At 45.8% G+C, this 18,707-nt stretch overlaps 1 protein-coding gene across 3 annotated transcripts in view; it reads right to left on the bottom strand.

The window, feature by feature from the left end:
- Window positions 1-1,797: 1,797 nt before the first annotated feature.
- FRMD4B (FERM domain containing 4B) overlaps window positions 1,798-18,707 on the bottom strand; it is an 83,400-nt gene continuing 66,490 nt past the window's right edge. For all 3 annotated transcript variants that reach the window (XM_071550267.1, XM_071550268.1, XM_071550269.1), the window contains 12 exons: window positions 16,017-16,093; window positions 15,395-15,533; window positions 14,764-14,905; window positions 14,515-14,648; window positions 14,309-14,428; window positions 12,845-13,073; window positions 9,659-9,715; window positions 8,116-8,263; window positions 7,100-7,225; window positions 5,657-6,462; window positions 4,950-5,082; window positions 1,798-3,392 (listed from right to left, as the gene is read on the bottom strand). In XM_071550267.1, the coding sequence (XP_071406368.1) occupies window positions 3,272-3,392; window positions 4,950-5,082; window positions 5,657-6,462; window positions 7,100-7,225; window positions 8,116-8,263; window positions 9,659-9,715; window positions 12,845-13,073; window positions 14,309-14,428; window positions 14,515-14,648; window positions 14,764-14,905; window positions 15,395-15,533; window positions 16,017-16,093 (2,232 nt within the window). In that variant the 3' untranslated portion in view covers window positions 1,798-3,271. The remainder of the gene's footprint in view (window positions 3,393-4,949; window positions 5,083-5,656; window positions 6,463-7,099; window positions 7,226-8,115; window positions 8,264-9,658; window positions 9,716-12,844; window positions 13,074-14,308; window positions 14,429-14,514; window positions 14,649-14,763; window positions 14,906-15,394; window positions 15,534-16,016; window positions 16,094-18,707) is intronic.

Here is an 18,707-nt window from a genome sequence, read left to right as displayed (position 1 = left end):
TGTATTTCAGCTGTGAACAAACAAGATAATGATTACAAGTATGTCTTTATTACCTCTTCAGCTGCATTATACAGACCTGATCTCTGGGAACACAGGTACACATGCATCAAAACATTGCTCCAGAAATGCCAGAAAGCAAACTGGAGGTCTGCAAAAGGCAAAGTTCAGGGTTCTGGGGAACAACTAGTAAAAGTTGGGTACCACCAGCATCACCAGATCCCTCTCCCCTGTGCCACCCAAGACTGACCCCACACAAAATCTGAGAAAGAGAAGTTAAATCTTAATTATTTCTCATCTGGGCCTCCTTCTTCACTCTGTACTCCCACCCTTCCTAAAAGTTCCTAAGAACACAACTCCTGCAAGGCTAGGCATGTGGAGAATGACAAGAGGGGCTCAAGTGCTACAGCTGCCACCACTCCACTTCCATTTCCAGCTCCTCTGCAGCCCAGCTCGTGCTTACTGGAAATTGCAATCAGGCTCTCAACTCTGGCCCTAGAGGTCTTACACCCAATATCCCCAACTACAGCAAACCATCTTCAACACCCTTACCCACCTCAAATTCCCATCTCCTCAACAACATCATTTGAGATCATGCTGGTGCCATCCCAGCAAGCGAGGAGGCCAGGCCAAGTACCAATGTTGTGCCAACACAGATGTGTTGGGCTGAGCTAAATCCTGAACACTGATGGAAAACCAGCATGAAACTCAATGGCTACAGCATTAAAATAAAGGAATGCAAACAATGTTTTAAATGGGGGACAGACTTTGTTACACACCTCATTCCCTTTTAAAATGAAAAGCTTGCAGAGTGCTGATAAATAATTGCCAGCCTGCACTGGATGCCATGAGCTTTGGGCAAGGAACTGGACTTTGGACCACTCAGCTTCCTGCTCAAAGCACCAACAGTTTAAAGCAGCCAGGAGCATGAGTCAATGAATGAAGAATTTGCAAACAGACAAATCTCAAAAACTATTTGGAGAAATAGAAAAGTATGACAACATGGGGGTATTTTTAGTAGGCACACCTGCAAGTTCTCATTAATATGGATTTTCACCAGAAACTTGGAAATAATAAAATTCAGTGGTGGTTGTGAAGTTTACAGATGCCACAAAAAGTAGGGAGTAACAAATAATTCTGAAGAGAGAAGGGTGAGACTGAGTAACCTCAACTGCTAGGTGGCCAGGGTGCAGAAGTAGTGGTACATCTAGAAGCCAAGTCACTCTTACTGAAAGGAGGGCATAAATTCAAGAGGACCAAGCAGTTGAGCAACACAACAACCCAAAAGTCACGTTCCAGCAATTTTTAGGTGTGAGGACAGACAAGCAGGAAGTGTTTTCAACAACATCAGGCCACCTCTGTCTATCACTGCCAGGCTGGGGCTGGGCAGCAGGTCCAGGGATATTGACCCTCCCGTGGGGATGCTGAGGGAGCCCAGCTCAGCTTCCTCAGGGCAGCTGATGGGAGAGGCAGAAATTCTGACTTACGGATGTGATTTGGGAGTCTCTGAACTGCCCTGGGAAAAGCTTCCCTCAGATATGGCCACTGACCCTCTGCACCCAACCTAGCACCACCAAAAGACATCAGATCATGGTGATTTACTGAAAGCCCTGAAATAACACACACTGCAGTTTTCCAAGCACTCGAGGAGAAATATGAGGAATGCTGAAGTGGTTTTGGTAGCACACATTTTAGTTTATTGACCTATACAAAATAATAGGTCTAAAAAATTCAGAAGTAGTAAAAGAATAAGCAAAAAGAGCTTTCGCATTTCTAGAAGGCTATACAAATATGCAAAACCAAGGAAATAAGTTATTTTTTATTTTGTTTTTGTTCGTTTAATTCCAAATAGCGACTCTAATAATACAAACGACTAAGTACCAGCTTAACAAGTGTGTCCTTCTGTATATATTACATGCTCTGGAATATTGGTAAAAAACATCAAAAAAGTTCATCAGAAACTTTTCTATTCACAATATGAACAAGGAGTAACTAATCCTTTGTATAAAAGAACAAAAGAGCACCATTTCTGGAATCCTGAAGCACAGTACAGCCAAGAAACAAGAGAGATTTTACCCTATGCAGACGAGTCATTGGGAATCTCGCAGGATAACCCATGCCAATTTGTTCCTACAGATGGATGACATGAGGTAGGTTTATCCCCCTTCAACCCAGACTGCAGTCATGTTTTTTTTTACCTACACAAATGGTTTTGTGGAAACGCTGTTCTGTCACTTAGTGACTTTGCAACGCACCTGGCAGTTCAGATGACTCACGGTACAATCCTAATGCCCCTCATTTTAAGGCACCCACTTGGCTGTTTGTGTTTGCATCCACCTTAAAATACTGGCCATTACTACCAAATTGTTCCCTGTGTGATCACTGGAGCTCCCCACTGTGGATCCCGCGATCCACTGCGGCAGAGCAACATGGAATTGTCACCCAATGACCAGGGGTCACCATGCAGCCACTGTGAAAATTTGCCTACTCCTCCACACAGTTGTACCATGCAAAGGTCATTAAATGGGTTGTTATTAATTATGCTTTATCATGGAAAAGAGTTCAAAGTTTACTGCTTCTGTTTCCAAAATTCACAAATTGCCTATAGTTCTACATGACAATGTGTCAGCAAGTTTTCTTTCCAGAACTTGCTTGTGGTGCTAACAAACACTCTTCACAACACCCCCAAAATCAGATAAACTCATTCAAACCTCTGTAACAAAAAAGCCCCCAGCCTTCCTTCAAGTAATGTTCCAATACTGATTCAGTCACCCTTCGCCTCACTCACACACACAGTATCTATCCTTCATAAGCCTATGAAAGTCCTTCCAGGTCATCATAAGCCATGGCAGAATAAATTTTCATTTTCTTCCTCTTTCAGACATCAGAATTGTGCTCCTAGAATTCCTGGTTTTTCCATAAGAGTATCCTTTTCACATTTTTTTTTCCTCTGAGGTTTGCCTTCAACATCTTCCAATCTTCCAAAAAAGTGCTTGCTAAATATAAATACTTCAACCAAGTGCTGCATCTAGTCATAGATGAACTGTGGCTTGCCCTGGCTCACGTGGGCCATCTGGATTCACAAAGAAACTCCATTCATGGTAAGACTTTGTCAGTTTGCTACAGTCCCTCTAAATGCTGATTTTCATCTTTCCCAGCAAAACAGCCTGCTTCCTCTTTTTGTTCAGTCTGCAAGTTCCTCCCGAGATCCGCCTCGGAGTCACAGCGTTTTGTGCAAGGCACGCAGGGGCAGGAATGTGGGGCTGCGGGTGGGCTACACGAGCGTCCCGGGCTTGGAGTCCTCGTGCCAGAACAACCTCTGCTCATTGCTGGACAAGTCTTCTTCCAGCTGATCCTCATCGTCACCACCCAGCTGGCTCGGCTCTGCATACGTTCTGTAAGAGACAGCACCAGGGATCAGCTGAGGGTGGTCCCCAGACCCCATGTTCATGCACCTCCCTTAGGCTCAAAGTAATGCTGGTTATGGTGAGTTTGCCTCACTGTAATTTAGGTCCAAGCACAAACACAGCTTTTGTGCTGCAATTAGGAAAATTATGTGCAACAGGCACCTCAGCTGATCCAAACTGTCATAGAATCACTGAATGGCTTAGGACTGAAGAGACCTTAAAGATCACCTTGTTCCTGCCCTGGGCAGGGACACCTTCCACTAGACCAGGCTGTTCCAAGCTCCATCCAGCCTGGATGAGCGCTGTCACTGGATGAGCATATTGCTTGCTTTGCCATGACCACATTAAAGCAGAAAACAAAACGGATGAACCATCAGACAAGCAATTCGGAATATGGGAAATTAATAGCTAATAAACTTCATTTAGATAAGGCTGCCAATATAAGCTGAATTTTCAAATCTCAATTATAGAAAATTAAGAAATTAGTAGAAACTGTTTTTAAACACTGTTGTTGTAGATATTCAAAATAACTGCAATAAAACAGCCCATGGCATTTAGCTTAGGAAAAAAAGGATCTAGCAGCAGCTTTTATATATTCTCTTACACTTTCATTTATTTTAAAACAAACAAAATTAAAAATTCAGTATTTTCACACAAGTCAGTCTGGCAGACAGCACAAACTGCAACCCACAAAGCAGGAGGCACATGCGGGGGTGGGGTACTTGCTACGGCTGGCTACGCTCTGCCTAACTGTATTTCAGTGTGATGGCATTTGTGGGGGCAGAGTCACTCCCCAGGGCAGAAACTCTGTCCTTGCTGCCAACAGCCAGCCTACTATAGTGGAGGGGAATAACCTGACAATGCCAAGCAGAAACAGCAAGAGAGTTGCAGGAATTCCCGCAAGGACCGAGCAGATCCTGGACTCCCTGTAGCCCTTGGGAAAGCCCCCATGACCAGGTGGTCTCTGCAAGCAGCAGCGCATTCCCCCTCTTCCTGGGTCCAGCTCTGTCATGGAAGATGCACTTGCCAGAGGTGGGGTATGCCCTTTGAATGCCAGTACTAAGGCATGAGGCTGAAGAGAGGTGTTTCCTTTCCTTCTTTTCCCAAAAGTTTCATCAGCATAAGCACTACAGCTTTAGAAATCCAACAGGATTGTGTCCTGACAAACTGCTGATGGAGTGCAGAAGAGACCTCCCAGCAAAGGGAGAGAGAGAGATTGACCTCAATGGGTGCTCTACCCACAATATTGCTCAGAGCATCACAGCCACTAGCAAGATCTTTGATGGCCCAGCACCAGCCAGAGGAACAGGCTGTGCAACCAATGAGTTCATCCTGCATTATGACTGCTCCCCCTTCCTTGAGAGGCAGTGGCACAGTTAATAGTGGTACAGCAGATCCACTCCACACAGAAACCTGCTCTCAAGACACCAGTTTTGTATGTACTCTTTATCCAGGCTCTTTGAAATCGACCTGATTTGCTCAGAAGTTTTAAGAGCCTGTGAAATGCAGGAGGTAGGACAAAAAATACAGACATACTCTACTCACCTGGTCTGCACAGGAAGGTTGCCATAAACATTCCCGTAACAGCTGGCGTAAGAGGAATGAGACAATGTATCGTAGTCTGAAAGTCCCAGTGCAACAGGGTTTCGCCAGTTCCCAGCAGTGTTTGCAGAAGATGCTGAAATTAAAAAAAAAAATTAGATCATTCTCCAGTAAAATCAGCTGAGGCAAATGAGACAATTTTCATCAGCAATTTCCCAATAGTTTTTGCAGGACACACAGGCAGACAATGCAAATACAAAACATGATTTACAAGCCCTCTAGGGAGGAAAGCAATGTACAGCTGGTGTTCTGGAGCTAAGGAATCTCTTTAGAAGGACTTTCTGACCCATTCAGTGATGTCCATGGACTGTCTTTTGGAAGCCACAGAGCATTTACATAGCATGAAGTTTTGCACATTGCTCCTAGTTGGTAAATGCACTTGTTTGAAACCCAAATGGCTCTTTGTGCTTCCCTGGACTACTGTGCTTCGAAGAGCAAAAGGCAGTTTTACCCTCAGGAGAAGGTAACACTCAAGACTTTCTTCCCAAGAACAGAACAAAGTCTTACTCAGTTCCTTACCCACCTTTCAGGACAGAGCTCTAACCTGGCTTCCACTCCGCTGATTTCATTGAGGGAGCAAAGGAGGGGCAGAGTTGAATGCACAGCAGGGACTTACAAAAACACTCAGCACAGATGAAATCAGACATTACCTGAAGAGAAAGATGACACCCGACTGCTCGGAGAGCACGGCGTCTGCAGGCCAGCAAAGCCCAAGCTCCTCTGAGATCCTCTGTCAGACTCAAAGCCTGCCTGCAGGCTGTGACCCTGCTCCTTCTGGCTGGAGGCACGTTGGTACCAACCACGGAGATGCTCTGCTACTAAGGCCTTGTGAATGTTTTTGGTTATGTGCTCCGTTTTAGCAACCTGCTTCCTGGGAAGCCTTAGGGTTGCGTAAGGGTTGTGTGGTACTCTGTCCACCTCATCCTCGTAGTAAGACCTGAATTCCCTGTATCGGTCATATCCATAATGTGCCGATGAGCGATAGGAGGGATTGACACTGTACTGCCCCTCTGTGTCACTCTCATAAACATATCCTCCATTGTAATAAACATCAGGCTCGGTGTACGGGGAATATCCAGAAATATAGTAATGAGAAGAAGGCTGCTCCTGATTTTTGTGGTAGACACCATTGCGGACGTCCTTATGGGCGAGGTTTGGCATACTGCCTGAATTTGCAGCAGAAATATTATGTTTCTTTGACCGTCTTCGACCCCTGGTCCTGTTGTCGAGTGTCTGAGTAGTATAGTATGGATTGGGAGTGGGTGTCACACAGTAATACTCTGCACTCGACTGGCTAGTGTAGGATGAGCCGTCGTCGAGGATCTCTGTGCTGCTGCTTCGCTGCGACTTGGAGAGGGTGAAGGCTGACTTTTCAGCAGGCGTCTCAGAGAGCAGGTGGGTTTGGGATTCCAGACTTCCGCTGCGCTGCCGGCAGTGGTGTGGGGAAACATCTGGCCTGAAACAACACAGATGTTGGTTGGTTAAAGGCTGTCACACACAAACATACACACAAAGCTGGAGAGAGCATGCGTGGACATGTCAAGCTGCCTCTTCAATCCAAACACAATACAAATCCAGCCTTATCTTTCCTCACAGAATATCTGCATCACAAGAAACTCAGTTTAGCCAAACTTTGTATTTGCTGCAACAGTGGGAGACCCCCCATACAATAATCTGTCATGGTGAGCAAGGTTAACCTGTGACAGGGGAACACACAGCAAAGGTCACAAACACACTCTTGGTAATGATTTACAGGAGGGCTTCCCCTCAGTTTTTAAGCAGGTAAAGCCTACACAAGTAACGAGCTAGGAGAAGAATATGGAAAGGTGGGTATCCTGTGACTCTGACTCTCAAGGTTGCATTACACCATAGCATCTCTCCTTTCCCAGCATGGATTCTCACTGTCTAATAACACAGGTGAGATCACATTGCAGCTCTCTTCCCACAGTAATGGCACTAATTGACGTTTTGAGAGCCTGACCTTGCTGTAGTGAAAGCTGTATGGCAAAGGACCCTTCTCCCTCCTAACATCATTAGCTTTTATTTTTCTGCTGCCTAAGACAGACATGGCACATAAAGCAAAGGTCCCTTACTGTAAGTGGCTGCTGCTGTAGGCATTGCGTGTGAGCACAGGGGTGGTGGGCATGCTCCTCCCGCCATGGGGCTGGGGCGGCCGGTCCAGCGTCCGGTACGGGCTGCTGTGAGTCGAGAGCACATCCCTGTAACAGGGGAGACAACCCCATTTAATTAAACACAAGTTGCACCACACCAAGTATGAGCATCTGAAGTCATAAAGAAAAAAAAACAAAAGAGCAGAATAAACAGGGGAGGGCAAAAACTGGATGTGCTTCCTCAGGTAAAGCATAGGGTTGTTAAACAGGAAGAAAAATTCAGCCCCTTCTTGTGGCTCAAGGGAGACCTATACAGGATGACTGGTAGCAAAAGCTGCTGCCAAAGGGCAGAAGCATGAAGGAGAAGAGACAGAGAAGCAAAGGAATCGGGTTTTGAAATGAAGCATTTCACAGCTAAACAGTTACATGTGCCTATAATTTGACTTTCAAACTTCACATGGAGGAGTGTTCGGTTTATCTTGAGGTGCAGGTGAGAAAAAAGCAAGGATATGACATTGCTCAAAACTTTTCAACATTTTTAAGCATATCTTCAACAGGCTGCTCACACAAAACACAGCCCAAGAAGAATCAGGATCAGAGGTGGGTAGGGTTTGGTGTTATCTTAAGCACCAACATCAGCAAACCCACAAGTTGTTAATTAACACCAAAAACAACCCCCAGAATGGAGACAAAAGGTGAGAACATTGGTGAGCACGAGCAACTCTTTAAATACAACTCTTGCTATTAAATTTCTCATCCATCTTGAACCTCTTCATAAAAACTACAGTACTCCTCAGTTTTGTCCTCAGTGTGACCATTACTTATACACACTTCTGTTGTTAAACAGGAAATTTAGCTCCCAACAGCAAATCCTGTAATCAGAGGAGCGTGGAGGCAATGAGCTCTGCCAGAGTGCCTGCAGTGGCAGGAGCTGGGCAGGGGCAGGATGCAGCTCTTGCCAGCAGGTGGAGAGCACGGCAGCAGCAAGACGTGCCTACCTGGAGTGTCTAGTTTCCAAGAGCTGCTCGTTTATGGATGACTTTCTGAGATGAATTCTCTCCACCCCGAGGGACTTTGGTGGAGGCAGTCTTGGAGAAAGCTGCGCAGAGCTGGGTCTCTGTGCTGCCACAGGAAGCGATTCACTGACTGTTGGAAAGGAATATGTGTTTTGTTAGCAAAATCCTTGGTATTTTTGCCTTGGTATTTTTTCTTCTGCCTGCACTGAGATCTCCTCCACACAGACAGGTCAACATAGAGGCTCCAACATATCCCAGCACCACCAACTCCTATGGAGATTACACCCAGCTTGGGGCTGTGCCAAATCACAAAGTGGAACTTCCTTGGGAAAACATCTGTTTGCAGAGCAATCCTTTCCAGGGCCAAGCAGGCAAGCTCAGCCTCTGCAAACACCAGCTCCTATCCCTCACCTTCCAGCTCTTACTTAAAAATGACATTTTAAGAATTAGTTTTGAAATACAACCTAAAAGGGACTGACTTCAAAAGCGACTCAATGAGCAAAGACAACTGACAGACACATTTGGCTGAAGGCAATTGGGAAGATGTTGGTTTGATCCTACTTCTCACTTTGCTCAGGGCGCAACTCAGGTCCCAACAGAGCCAACAGGAAACTCCAACTAATGCATATAAATGCAGGACAAGCATCACAGAGAACATGTTCACAAGCCTGGCTCTACTTCTACTTGTACAAACAGGGATCAGGTGTAACTCCATTTTAAAGCACCAGATGGGTTGTACCAGTCTAAAACTGGGACAAAGTGAGATCAGAATCAGGCCCGAACTGAAAAGTGAGTAATAATTTAGATAATGTTTGTCCCCAAATGATGATTATCAAGTTTAAGGGAGAGGCAAGCCAAGACCTTTCCACCTTGTGGAACAGGGCGTGAGTGTATGTCTGTGGGTGTGTGTGTGAAATGAGTAAGCTGAGCAAACACCAACTCATGTGAGATGCAAGCTCACTAGGGAACAGATAAATGTAAACAGAGCGTTAATATCTGACTATTCTACTTTTCTGTAGTTTTATAGTAGCTGTGAAGACAGGAGGGCTGAGCTAATCATCCCAACTTGTAAGTCCTTTGGCCTCTCATCCAGCTCTGGCCATGTCCTACGGAGTATCTGACATCCACAGTGCCCTCAGCTTGCAGGTTGGTCATGTTAAAACCAACTGCCTTCCCTAAAGATGACTCAGATCACCTTACAGAGCAGAAATGTTCAAGTACCAACCCATTCAGAAGAAAGACATTCCTGGTCAGTTGATTTTTGTTTTGCTACAAAGTAGTTTATCATTGAAAGTCACCAGTATCATCGAATGACAGAATGGCTTAGGTTGCAAGTGACCTTAAAGATCATCCAGTTCCAAATCCCTGCCACAGGCAGGGGCACCTTCCACTACCCCAGGTCATCAAAACCCCATCTAACCTGGCCTTGAACATTTCCAGGGATAGGAAATGCTAAAGGACATTAAGTCAAAGGAATGGCTCTGAACGGACACGCTCCATAGGAAGAAAAGGATAAGCATCATACCATCATCATAGGTGGTCGTGTCGGACAGGGAGCTGCTCTCAGAGGGAATTATATCATCTGTGAATGAAAATAAACACTTTAAGCATAGGAGACCCAATATCAATTTCAAAATACAGTTTATTTTCTACAGTTTCAGAGCCAGCTACTATTTGTAGCACTGCAATCCCCATGCTTTAGACCCCACAGCCTGAAGACAGTCCTGCTTCATGTCATCAATTTGTGTCTCTGCTGCAGCTCAGCAAATGATTCAGGGAATTATCAAAGCAGATTTTTTTTATCTGCAGCAGGAATCAGGCCAAGATTTACAAAGGTGTTTTCCATTCAACTTCCAACAGATCTCATAGGGTGTTTTGGTGCTTCAATAGGAGTCAGAAACCTTCACAGACATGTAGATCTTGGCTATTAGCATCTAATCTCCTTCAGGTACACCTGAAACCCCACCAGGTAGGTAAAAAAGCCTTTTGAAATTTGGCATTTGTTTTTAAATGTTTCATCAGCAGATTCTGTTTCAACTACATTAATATCAATCCAAAATAATGCCACTGATTTCCATCAAGTTATTGCAAATTCCAGCCACACAGAAAGCAGGAACTGTTGCACAGACATACAAGGTTTTTTATTTCTTTTCTGCTTTATTATTTTTTCAAAGAATTTTGCAATGCACCTTCCTGCCCTCTCACCTTGATACTACACACTGCATCTCACTGAGAAACAGCCTGTCATGCCTTGCTAAGGTTTGGAGCAGACCAGCAGCAGCAGAGAAATTAGGCTGTCCAAGAGATAATTAACCTACAGAAGAATCTGTTCCTAGGCTGTTTCTGGCAAGATTCACCACTGGTGGGACAAAAAGTCACCATGACCCTTCATGCATGAGAGAAAGGAAGCAACAAAAGATGACAGTGGCATCCACTCTGTGTATGACACCTGGCTCTCCCAACAGCCATCACCTGCACAGGCAGTGTACACTGCTCTCTGGCTGTCACAATTGGCTGCCAGGAAAGGTCTGCTTACAACAATTTGGTAAATAGAGCAGATGTTCACCAACAGCAAAAATAAGGGCTGGCCCCTGCCCTGGAGGAATCTGTCAGACCACCAAGGATGGGCTGCAGCTTTCGTTGCAACCTGACACTGGGAAAAGCTTTAGGGGAGCTGATTCATGTGGATTTGACCATGGGGTGGTAAAGATGGAACTGGGCCCAATGCAGGGAGGGGAAAAAACCTGCCTAGGAAAAGAAAAAAGCTAAAGCCTAAAGGCCACGTTGCTGGATTCAGGTGGGGTCTGCAGTGCTGACATACTCAGATATGCTGACATATCTGAATTTAAATCCCAACTCTGTGTAATTTCCTGCAAAATGGGAAGAAACTCTGGGCTGCAGAGGAAGTAAAGAGCAAGCAGAATATGATAAGCAGTCCAGTAATTCCTTCATTTTCTATCCCTTGGGGTTGGGATGAAAACAGCTATGGTCAGAGTCAATAAATCAATGCTACTATGTAACACATTATTTCTTCCGAGTCATTCCCCAAACTCACAGATGCAGTGACTCATCACTGCTCAGCCTTCTGAAAGCGATACCTTGGGCCCACGAGTACATTGGTGCTGGTGACAATGTTACACATAATATCAACTATTGAAGCAGATGACAGCTCAGCTTCAGGTAAACACACTGCAGTGCAAGAACCTGGAACTGGAAGGGAATGCAGCTGCTTATTGCTGGCTAAGTATTCACTGTCTTGCAGTCCCTAACTCCTGGGAGACCCTCCAAGACATGGAGTCTGGTCCCTTCTGGCTGTGTCCACCTTCTCAGGCAGCAAACAAGAATGTCACGTATTAAGTGATGGGCTAAATGCCTAAGGACCAACTCCCAAATTGCTTGTTTGCAGAAGAGGACAAAAAGCTGCCAGCAAAACCAGCACCCTGGATGGATGCTGCTCACTGACCTTCCTGGTTGTTACCACATGCCACATGTCCCAGGTACTACAGGACCTTTCACAATTAGTATCCAGACTGGTGAGCAAGAGACTGGAAAAACAAATGTTTCCTTCCTCTCTGTCAATCAGGAACTAGCTGGGCCACATTAAATAGCAATCATCAGCCTTTCAGAGTAAGCACCTTGTGATGATGGACAGCCCAGTGCTGCCATGGTGTGTGATAGGTAAGGATCCAAACCAAGCCCTCAAATGGAATGGGACATAGCAAAAGTTACCCCAACAGACATCTGGCAGTGCACAGGAGAAGGATCTTTGCCAGGGAAAACACATGCTGGCAACAGGTCATGCCTCAAGGGTCATTAAGATGGTACAAATATAAACTGCAGAATAATCTTGCATTTTCTTTCCCACCTTGTAATTCCCAGGAAAAACCCTGCTAACCTCACAAAAAGCATTTACTCTGGGGTAAAGGGGGAAAAATAAATCAATTCAACATGAACAATTATCCCTATATATTATTTTCCATGAAGGGGAGAAGTAAAACATGACTTAAAACTGTTAATAACTATAGAGACTAGAAGAGCCACTAGCAGGTTTCCATACATTATCCTATAAAGCAGCAAGATCCTCACTTACCTTAGGAAAATCACATTTTCAGAATGGAGGAGCAGAGGGTATCTGCTTTCCCTATGCTCATCACCAGCAAATGAATTTAGTAACAAATCTGTTTGCTACTATTTGCATTCGTAAACTCCTGAACTTTACTTATGTCTTCCTGGAAATCAGAAATTTTGAATCAAGAAATATCATCTTTCATCTTTATTTCCTGGATCCTGTAGAAAAACTCACCAGCTCTATTTTTGCTAGAACTGGAGTGTTGGGGGAGCGAAGGAGGAGAAATCTTGCATGTGGCAGCTCAGATGTACAACTGCACTCAATACACCACAAATTCAGGCACCAAAAAAGCTTCATCTAAGCTCTTCCTGCCAGCTTTTCTGTGTACAGCACCTTCAGTCCATACCTGGTGCTGGAACTTGTCTACACTTGTTCTTAAAACTGTGGCTTGCTCTGCCCCCAGCCTATACCAGTGCACTGAGCATATCAGATGCAACAACTGCATCTTTTTTTTTCTTACCTAACTGCCTTGGAGAAGATAAAAACCATATAGAGAAGGTGTAAACAAAGATTCTAAGTAAGACAAATTATTTCTCCCCCATCTCCTGTTTTCATCAGAACATGGGAAATTCTCCTGCTTACCTGGTAGAGCAAGAGTTGATTTCTGGGTTGGTTTTTTGCCACACTTGATTCTATACTCATTTATGGAATTTTCTATCTCTTGCAGCTTTTTTACAGCATCAGCATACTCCTGTTTTCTTTTCTTCTTCACGTTTTTGCAGAGGTCTGGCTCGCTGGCAAGTTTCTTTGCAGCTTCCACCAGCTTTTGGTGTATGATAAAATTGCTCTCCAAGTCCTGCAAAGTAGGATCCTGCAAATTTGTGACATGAGTTATGTGCTTGTACTCCAGGCAGAAATTATCCATGAAGGTTATTCAATAGAACATTTATTTTGGTGGTGATGAAGGGGAATCTTGAGCACAAAATACAGAAATACCAAAAGTTTATACACAAGACAATCTCAGCATATGAAAATCTTAGGTCTTATTTCTATGACTAGTGTAAGATTATGAGATCTCTTGGGCAAGGTCCAAAGTTCTCAAGCTTGGGTGACATAACATAGACACTTAAATTCAGGTTTAGGCTGCTAAACCTCCTGCCATGAGTCCAACCCTGAAAACATCTGTTCAAAATCTCTCTCTACTCCAGAGAAAATAAAAATGGAAAATAGTATCATCATACCTACGTAACAGGGGTTAGAGGCTTTAATTAATTGTTTGTAAACTACTTTGAGAAGCTCAGATGAAAGGCACTGAAGAAGTGCTAAGCAATACATTATTAAATCTGGTCAGCAGGATTTTGGCTTAATAGCATTTAAGCAGTCACATAAAATCACTTTGCTGCACACATGGAGTACACCAGCCCCGCCAGCCAGGGCAGTGAGTTTCTGGTGAAAGACACCAAGTGCCAAACACCTACTTACTACTTGGATGATGCAGCTTGTTAACAAATCTCACAAGGAATGAGGGGGAATGATGTGTGTCCAGAAACTGCAAATATCTGAATTACCATATCGCCAAAGTCAGTCTCTGCCTGCCAAGTTCATTTTAGCTTCTTGAGCAATACAGAGAGGTTTTACTTAGGCAGAAGCTGCATTAAGCCAGAGATAAAACTCCTCCTCCTGTCACACAACTATGCTCACAGACAGATGATTTTGCAAGGGCAACAGTGCACACCCCTGCTACGTTCTGGGTTCAAACACAATCCCAACATAACCCAAGTCAATGCTCCAGAAAAGCTCAGAGTCAAGGGCTGTCAAATGGCATTATGCACCTGTTCTTCTCTAATTAGCAGCAAAACGTCCATTAAAATTCATGTAGCGTGGACAAATCAGAGGTTCATGTTGGGGGAATTTAATGCCTTTTCAAACAGTCAATTTCCTGGTCATTTCAAAGGCAAAAGAAGGGCAGTACCCATCTATATTTCCCCTTCTATGCAAGTGACTTTTCCCAGCTGCCTCCAGGGAAAAACTGGATTATTTACAAGTGGCTTTGTCCACTGGTCTGGTCACTCCACCCCTGCTGTGAAAACAAAGTGGCGTGCTCACCTCTTCACTCGGGAGCAGGTTGTCATCCAGCTTGAACGCTGTGCCAACACGCCTTCTGACCTGGGGAGGTTCCTCTCCAGCACTCAGAGGATACTCCTTGGGCATCTTGCCTGTCAGCTCCTGGGGAACAGAGAGGCTCCAGGTAAGGAAAGTCAGAGAGAAGGGCTCCCACTCCCCTGACCCCAGTGTAAGGGTACAGTTCTCACCGCCTCTCGCAGGCAGATTTTCTTCAGCTCCTCAACTTTCTGAAGCAGCTTTTCCTGGAGGAGTTTCTCTTTCTTCTTTAGTTCCATAATTTTCTCCTTCTTTTGTTCTTCACTGACCTCTGAATCTTGAGAGCCTGGATCAGAAGATTTCCCAATAAAAACCATTTTGTCATCTCCTTGTCTCATTTCCCTTTTAACATACACAAGCCCCATTGTACTCGCCTACCTCACATTCACACACAGTATTACCTGATGAGATCAAACTGCCATTGCTGGCCATGATAAGCTGGTTCTTGGCATCCAAAGTCACCAGCTTTGAAACTTTTGGTGTTCCCATCTCTGTCAGATCCATGGCGATATCATCCAAACTTCTGGCTGAAGGAATTTTTGCCTGAAGGAGTTAAAAAAACAAAACAAAACAGCTTCACTGAGTTACCTCTAATTAACTTCAGAGCAAGGGATCACAGAAGATGACGTTTCACATCTCACCTGCCTCAAAATTAAGGGCTAAAGCAACAGCATCAGTCCTGCCATTCCTCTCTCCTTTGCCCCAAAACCCAAACCAATCTCTCAGCTCAAAAATCTCTTTGCTGTTCGCACTGTGTTCAAAACAAACACAGGAAGGAGACAAAAGAAAAGGCAAATTAAACAGAGAGGTGGGAATTCCCTCTTCTGTAATTACACTTCCATAGCCCTTAATTGCAGGAGGCTAAAATGGATCCAATAGCAATACTGTCACTAATAGACTGCTCAAAAAGCTGACAGAAACAATTCGCAGCTTTTCTCTGAAGAGTAGTTCATCTGTGGAAAAACATACACTGAGGTATATACAGGAAAGGTGTTGAAACTCATGTCTGCAGTAAAATGCCTTATAACTTACTTTGCTTTGCTTTCTGTCCAAGTAAAACTGGTGTTGACTGATTGCCATCACCCAGATGGACTTGATCAGGGAAGTGTTTGCATACCAGGTCTGCACTACCAGTCCGCTCTGACCAAAGGTCCTTCTCGACACTGATATTCTGAGGAGGGGAAAATAAATGCAGTTTTAAGACGGGTCTTCAAAGTCCCAATGCCTCTCTCTCCTAACCAGGCAAGGCTCAGCCTTTGGAGGTGCAAAGACTCAGATTTTCTTCTCCCAACCAGCCAGTGTTGCTGCATATTTGGCCATGACAAACAGTCCTCCCTCTGCTCCCCAAACATCCTCAGCGGGCACCACAGGCAATTTGCGAGGACACCCAGAGCTGTAACACATTAACAGCCTCTCCAGTTTGCCCATTATGATGGTACCTTCCCCCTGCAACATCCCAGCACTGCCCTTCACTCACAGCCCGGATCCAGCCTCTGCCAAATGCCAGATCAGGATCAGTCCCAAAGCCCAAAGTAAACTTGTGTTTGTGTTGAACTCAGAGGCACCTCCCACTCCATCCACTAACACCAGATGATGAATCCCCACTGTGGGTAAAGATTCACCCTGCTTGCACAACTGCTTCCTCCAGCCTTACCTGCGGGGATCGTGCACTTCCACGGCAAATTTCTTCTCACGGAAATAGAGATTTTCGAGTTGTTTCCATTGAAATAGCTAGGACAATTGAGAAAGAGAAGCAGAACGCTGTCACTAAACAGTGACCAGACCTATCTCCCCAAAGTGATATAATCTCAGCAAATTACAGTTCCTGTGTATGCTCAGTTATAGCATGGGCTGAGCAATAACAACATTCATAACATCAGTGAAAGAAGATAAATATGTAGGATGCCCCTCCAGTAATTTCATACTCTTAACAGACAATGCACTGCAAACTGGGGTTTTTGCCAGTGACAACACCCATTTCCATCAATATCACATTTAATTTTACTGCTAGAAGTTCCCAGTAATCTTATGAGGGTAACTAAAATCCTTTTGTCTCTGATTAAAAGCAAAACTCTCTTCACAAAGTAAATGCATAGACACCTATGGTCTATTTCCTTTAGTCAGAACTTTCCCAGGGAATGATAGCAGCCTGGGAAAACCAAGACCCTGCTCTTCTGAAGACACTGCATGAGAGATCCAGCATGACATTCTGGAGCAGGGGTACAGCATGTACAGAGAGAGAGCAGCCACAGGAGGAAGCCACCCCCCAGAATGTACTTCTGTTAGAAAACCACATATTTCCTGCAAAGTACCAGCTGGGAGAAGAGATCAAAGTCAGTTAGGGCTTGGCAGCTGCCCCCGTGGGATCAGAATTTCATATGAATCTGCTTTCCCTTTGCACCAGCATCAGCCACACTCTGGGGATGAGCCATCGAGGGGCTGCATCTTCCCAGCCCAGCCTTGGCCAAGCTGTTCCCTGGCCCCTCAGCACGGATTTTGGCACCACCTCCTGCCCCTGTCCAGCAGTGCCAGGTTGCTAGGCAGACACAGGATCTGTATGGGTGCCCCAGGGATGTCCCCTGAAGGTGACGGGGTGCACAGGTGCAGCAGCACACTGTGGTTTACATCCAGCTACTCCAGAGCTACACCCCCCACGGGGGTACCGGAGGTACTTCCATCCAGGCTGGGTAGGCAGAGACAGCATCCAGTGACAAATCAACCTCCAACACCAGCAATCCAGCCAAAGTACCCCGGCCCTCACAGCGACTCTCCCCTTCCCCATTGGAGTTTTTCCAAAGCCTCCACGGGTACAGCCACGACACCAGAAAGCCGCACGACACACAATGTTCCCGCCACCCTCCGCCAAAACCTGACTTGCTGTGCTGCCTCCCACTACAGAAGGAAGCACTTTAAGGTTTGTAAAAAATGAAGCGTTTCACTGTGCTGCATTTGAAACATTTTAACACAATGAAACATAACCCAGCGCGTGTCTGGGGGAAAAAGTGGCTCTTTCAGCAGCCTTTCCTTCTCTTCAATGAAGTTTCCCGATCTAGGACTATAACTGAGTATTGGAACGTGCTATACGGAAAGTGAAGCAAGTGGAAGTGCAATTTACTAAAATTAATAAATCATTTTCTAGAAGATTGTGGGAGTTTTACTCTGCTGTTTAAGTAAGTTTGTCTTACAGCCCCTCTGCCCAATCACGCCGCTCTCGGAAGAGCCTCTTTCTATCCTGGCACTGAACTTTTAAATAAATACATTTAAGAAGATTCAAAAGGAAACAACTCAAGCAGTACCGTCAGGACATTGAGCAATAGCGTTCGTGGGTGCTCCAGCAAGGAGGAATCCCAGCACAGCCCCGACTGCTCCCCCCATCCCGCACTCACCTGCCCGCGGCACCGATCCTGAATTCGCGTCCCCCCCGGGCAGTGTCAGGGGCGACATGAGCCGAGCAGAGCCGAACCGAACCGGCCGTGCCGTTCCTCCGTCCCGCTCTGCTTTGGCGGCTTCACCTCCCACCGCTGACACACGCCTGACATCACCAGCTCCGCTGCAACGCCTCCCACACACCCTTTCCCCCGATAAAGGAGAAGCCCAAGAGAGGAGGGAACAGCGGAGGCTTCTACCGAGGGGCTGCAGCTTTTCGAGCACCCCGAGCCCTCGTGGGAGCCCAGGCGGAAGCAGGGTGGCGTGGGGGGGGCTGCCGTGGGGTCCGCACGGTGCCGAGCCTCAGCCCCACTGCCCTTGACTCACACTCCAGAGGCAACAGGTTCAACCAGAACCATCACCGCGGCGTTCCCGGGCGATCCCGGCGCCCGCTCCGCTCCCACGCTCGTAAAAGCGATGGGCGTGCTTCAAATATGACCTCTCGAAAAAAACTGCCTCTTATCGTCGCGGCTGATGACTCCCCGTCCCCTTTATCACTTCCTTTGGGTTTTTCCCCTCCGGACGTTCTCGGCATTCCCGAGGGCTGCGGGAGAAGAGGTCACCTGTCCAGAGTGAGTTGTGGGTGATGAGGGTCGCATCTGGCAGGACAAAATGCAGCGACTCCACCACCCGGAGCAGCCTCCTGCCCAAACAGAGGGATATACCAGCACTCCAAGGGTCTGGGTGGACCCTTCCATGAGACTCTGCAAATCCAACACCAGGATCATCTGCGGTGCTGATAAGGAAAAAACCCAAAACCCACCCTTTGCATTTTTAAAGAAAACCTGAATGGAATTGCCTCAGGATGTGGGTAGAGCTTTGCCCCATTTCCTCCCCACCCCGTGAGATCCATTCCAGCCCAAAAGGAGCTGACAGGCGCCCCAAGCATTTGCAGCTGGGTACGTTCATCACAAAGCCA

The sequence above is a fragment of the Pithys albifrons genome, chromosome 3 (assembly GCF_047495875.1).
Source record: "Pithys albifrons albifrons isolate INPA30051 chromosome 3, PitAlb_v1, whole genome shotgun sequence".
In the NCBI taxonomy this organism is placed as follows: Eukaryota; Metazoa; Chordata; class Aves; order Passeriformes; family Thamnophilidae; genus Pithys; species Pithys albifrons.
The sequence above is the reverse complement of the archived record's forward strand: the minus strand, read 5'-3'. Positions and strand labels throughout refer to the sequence as shown.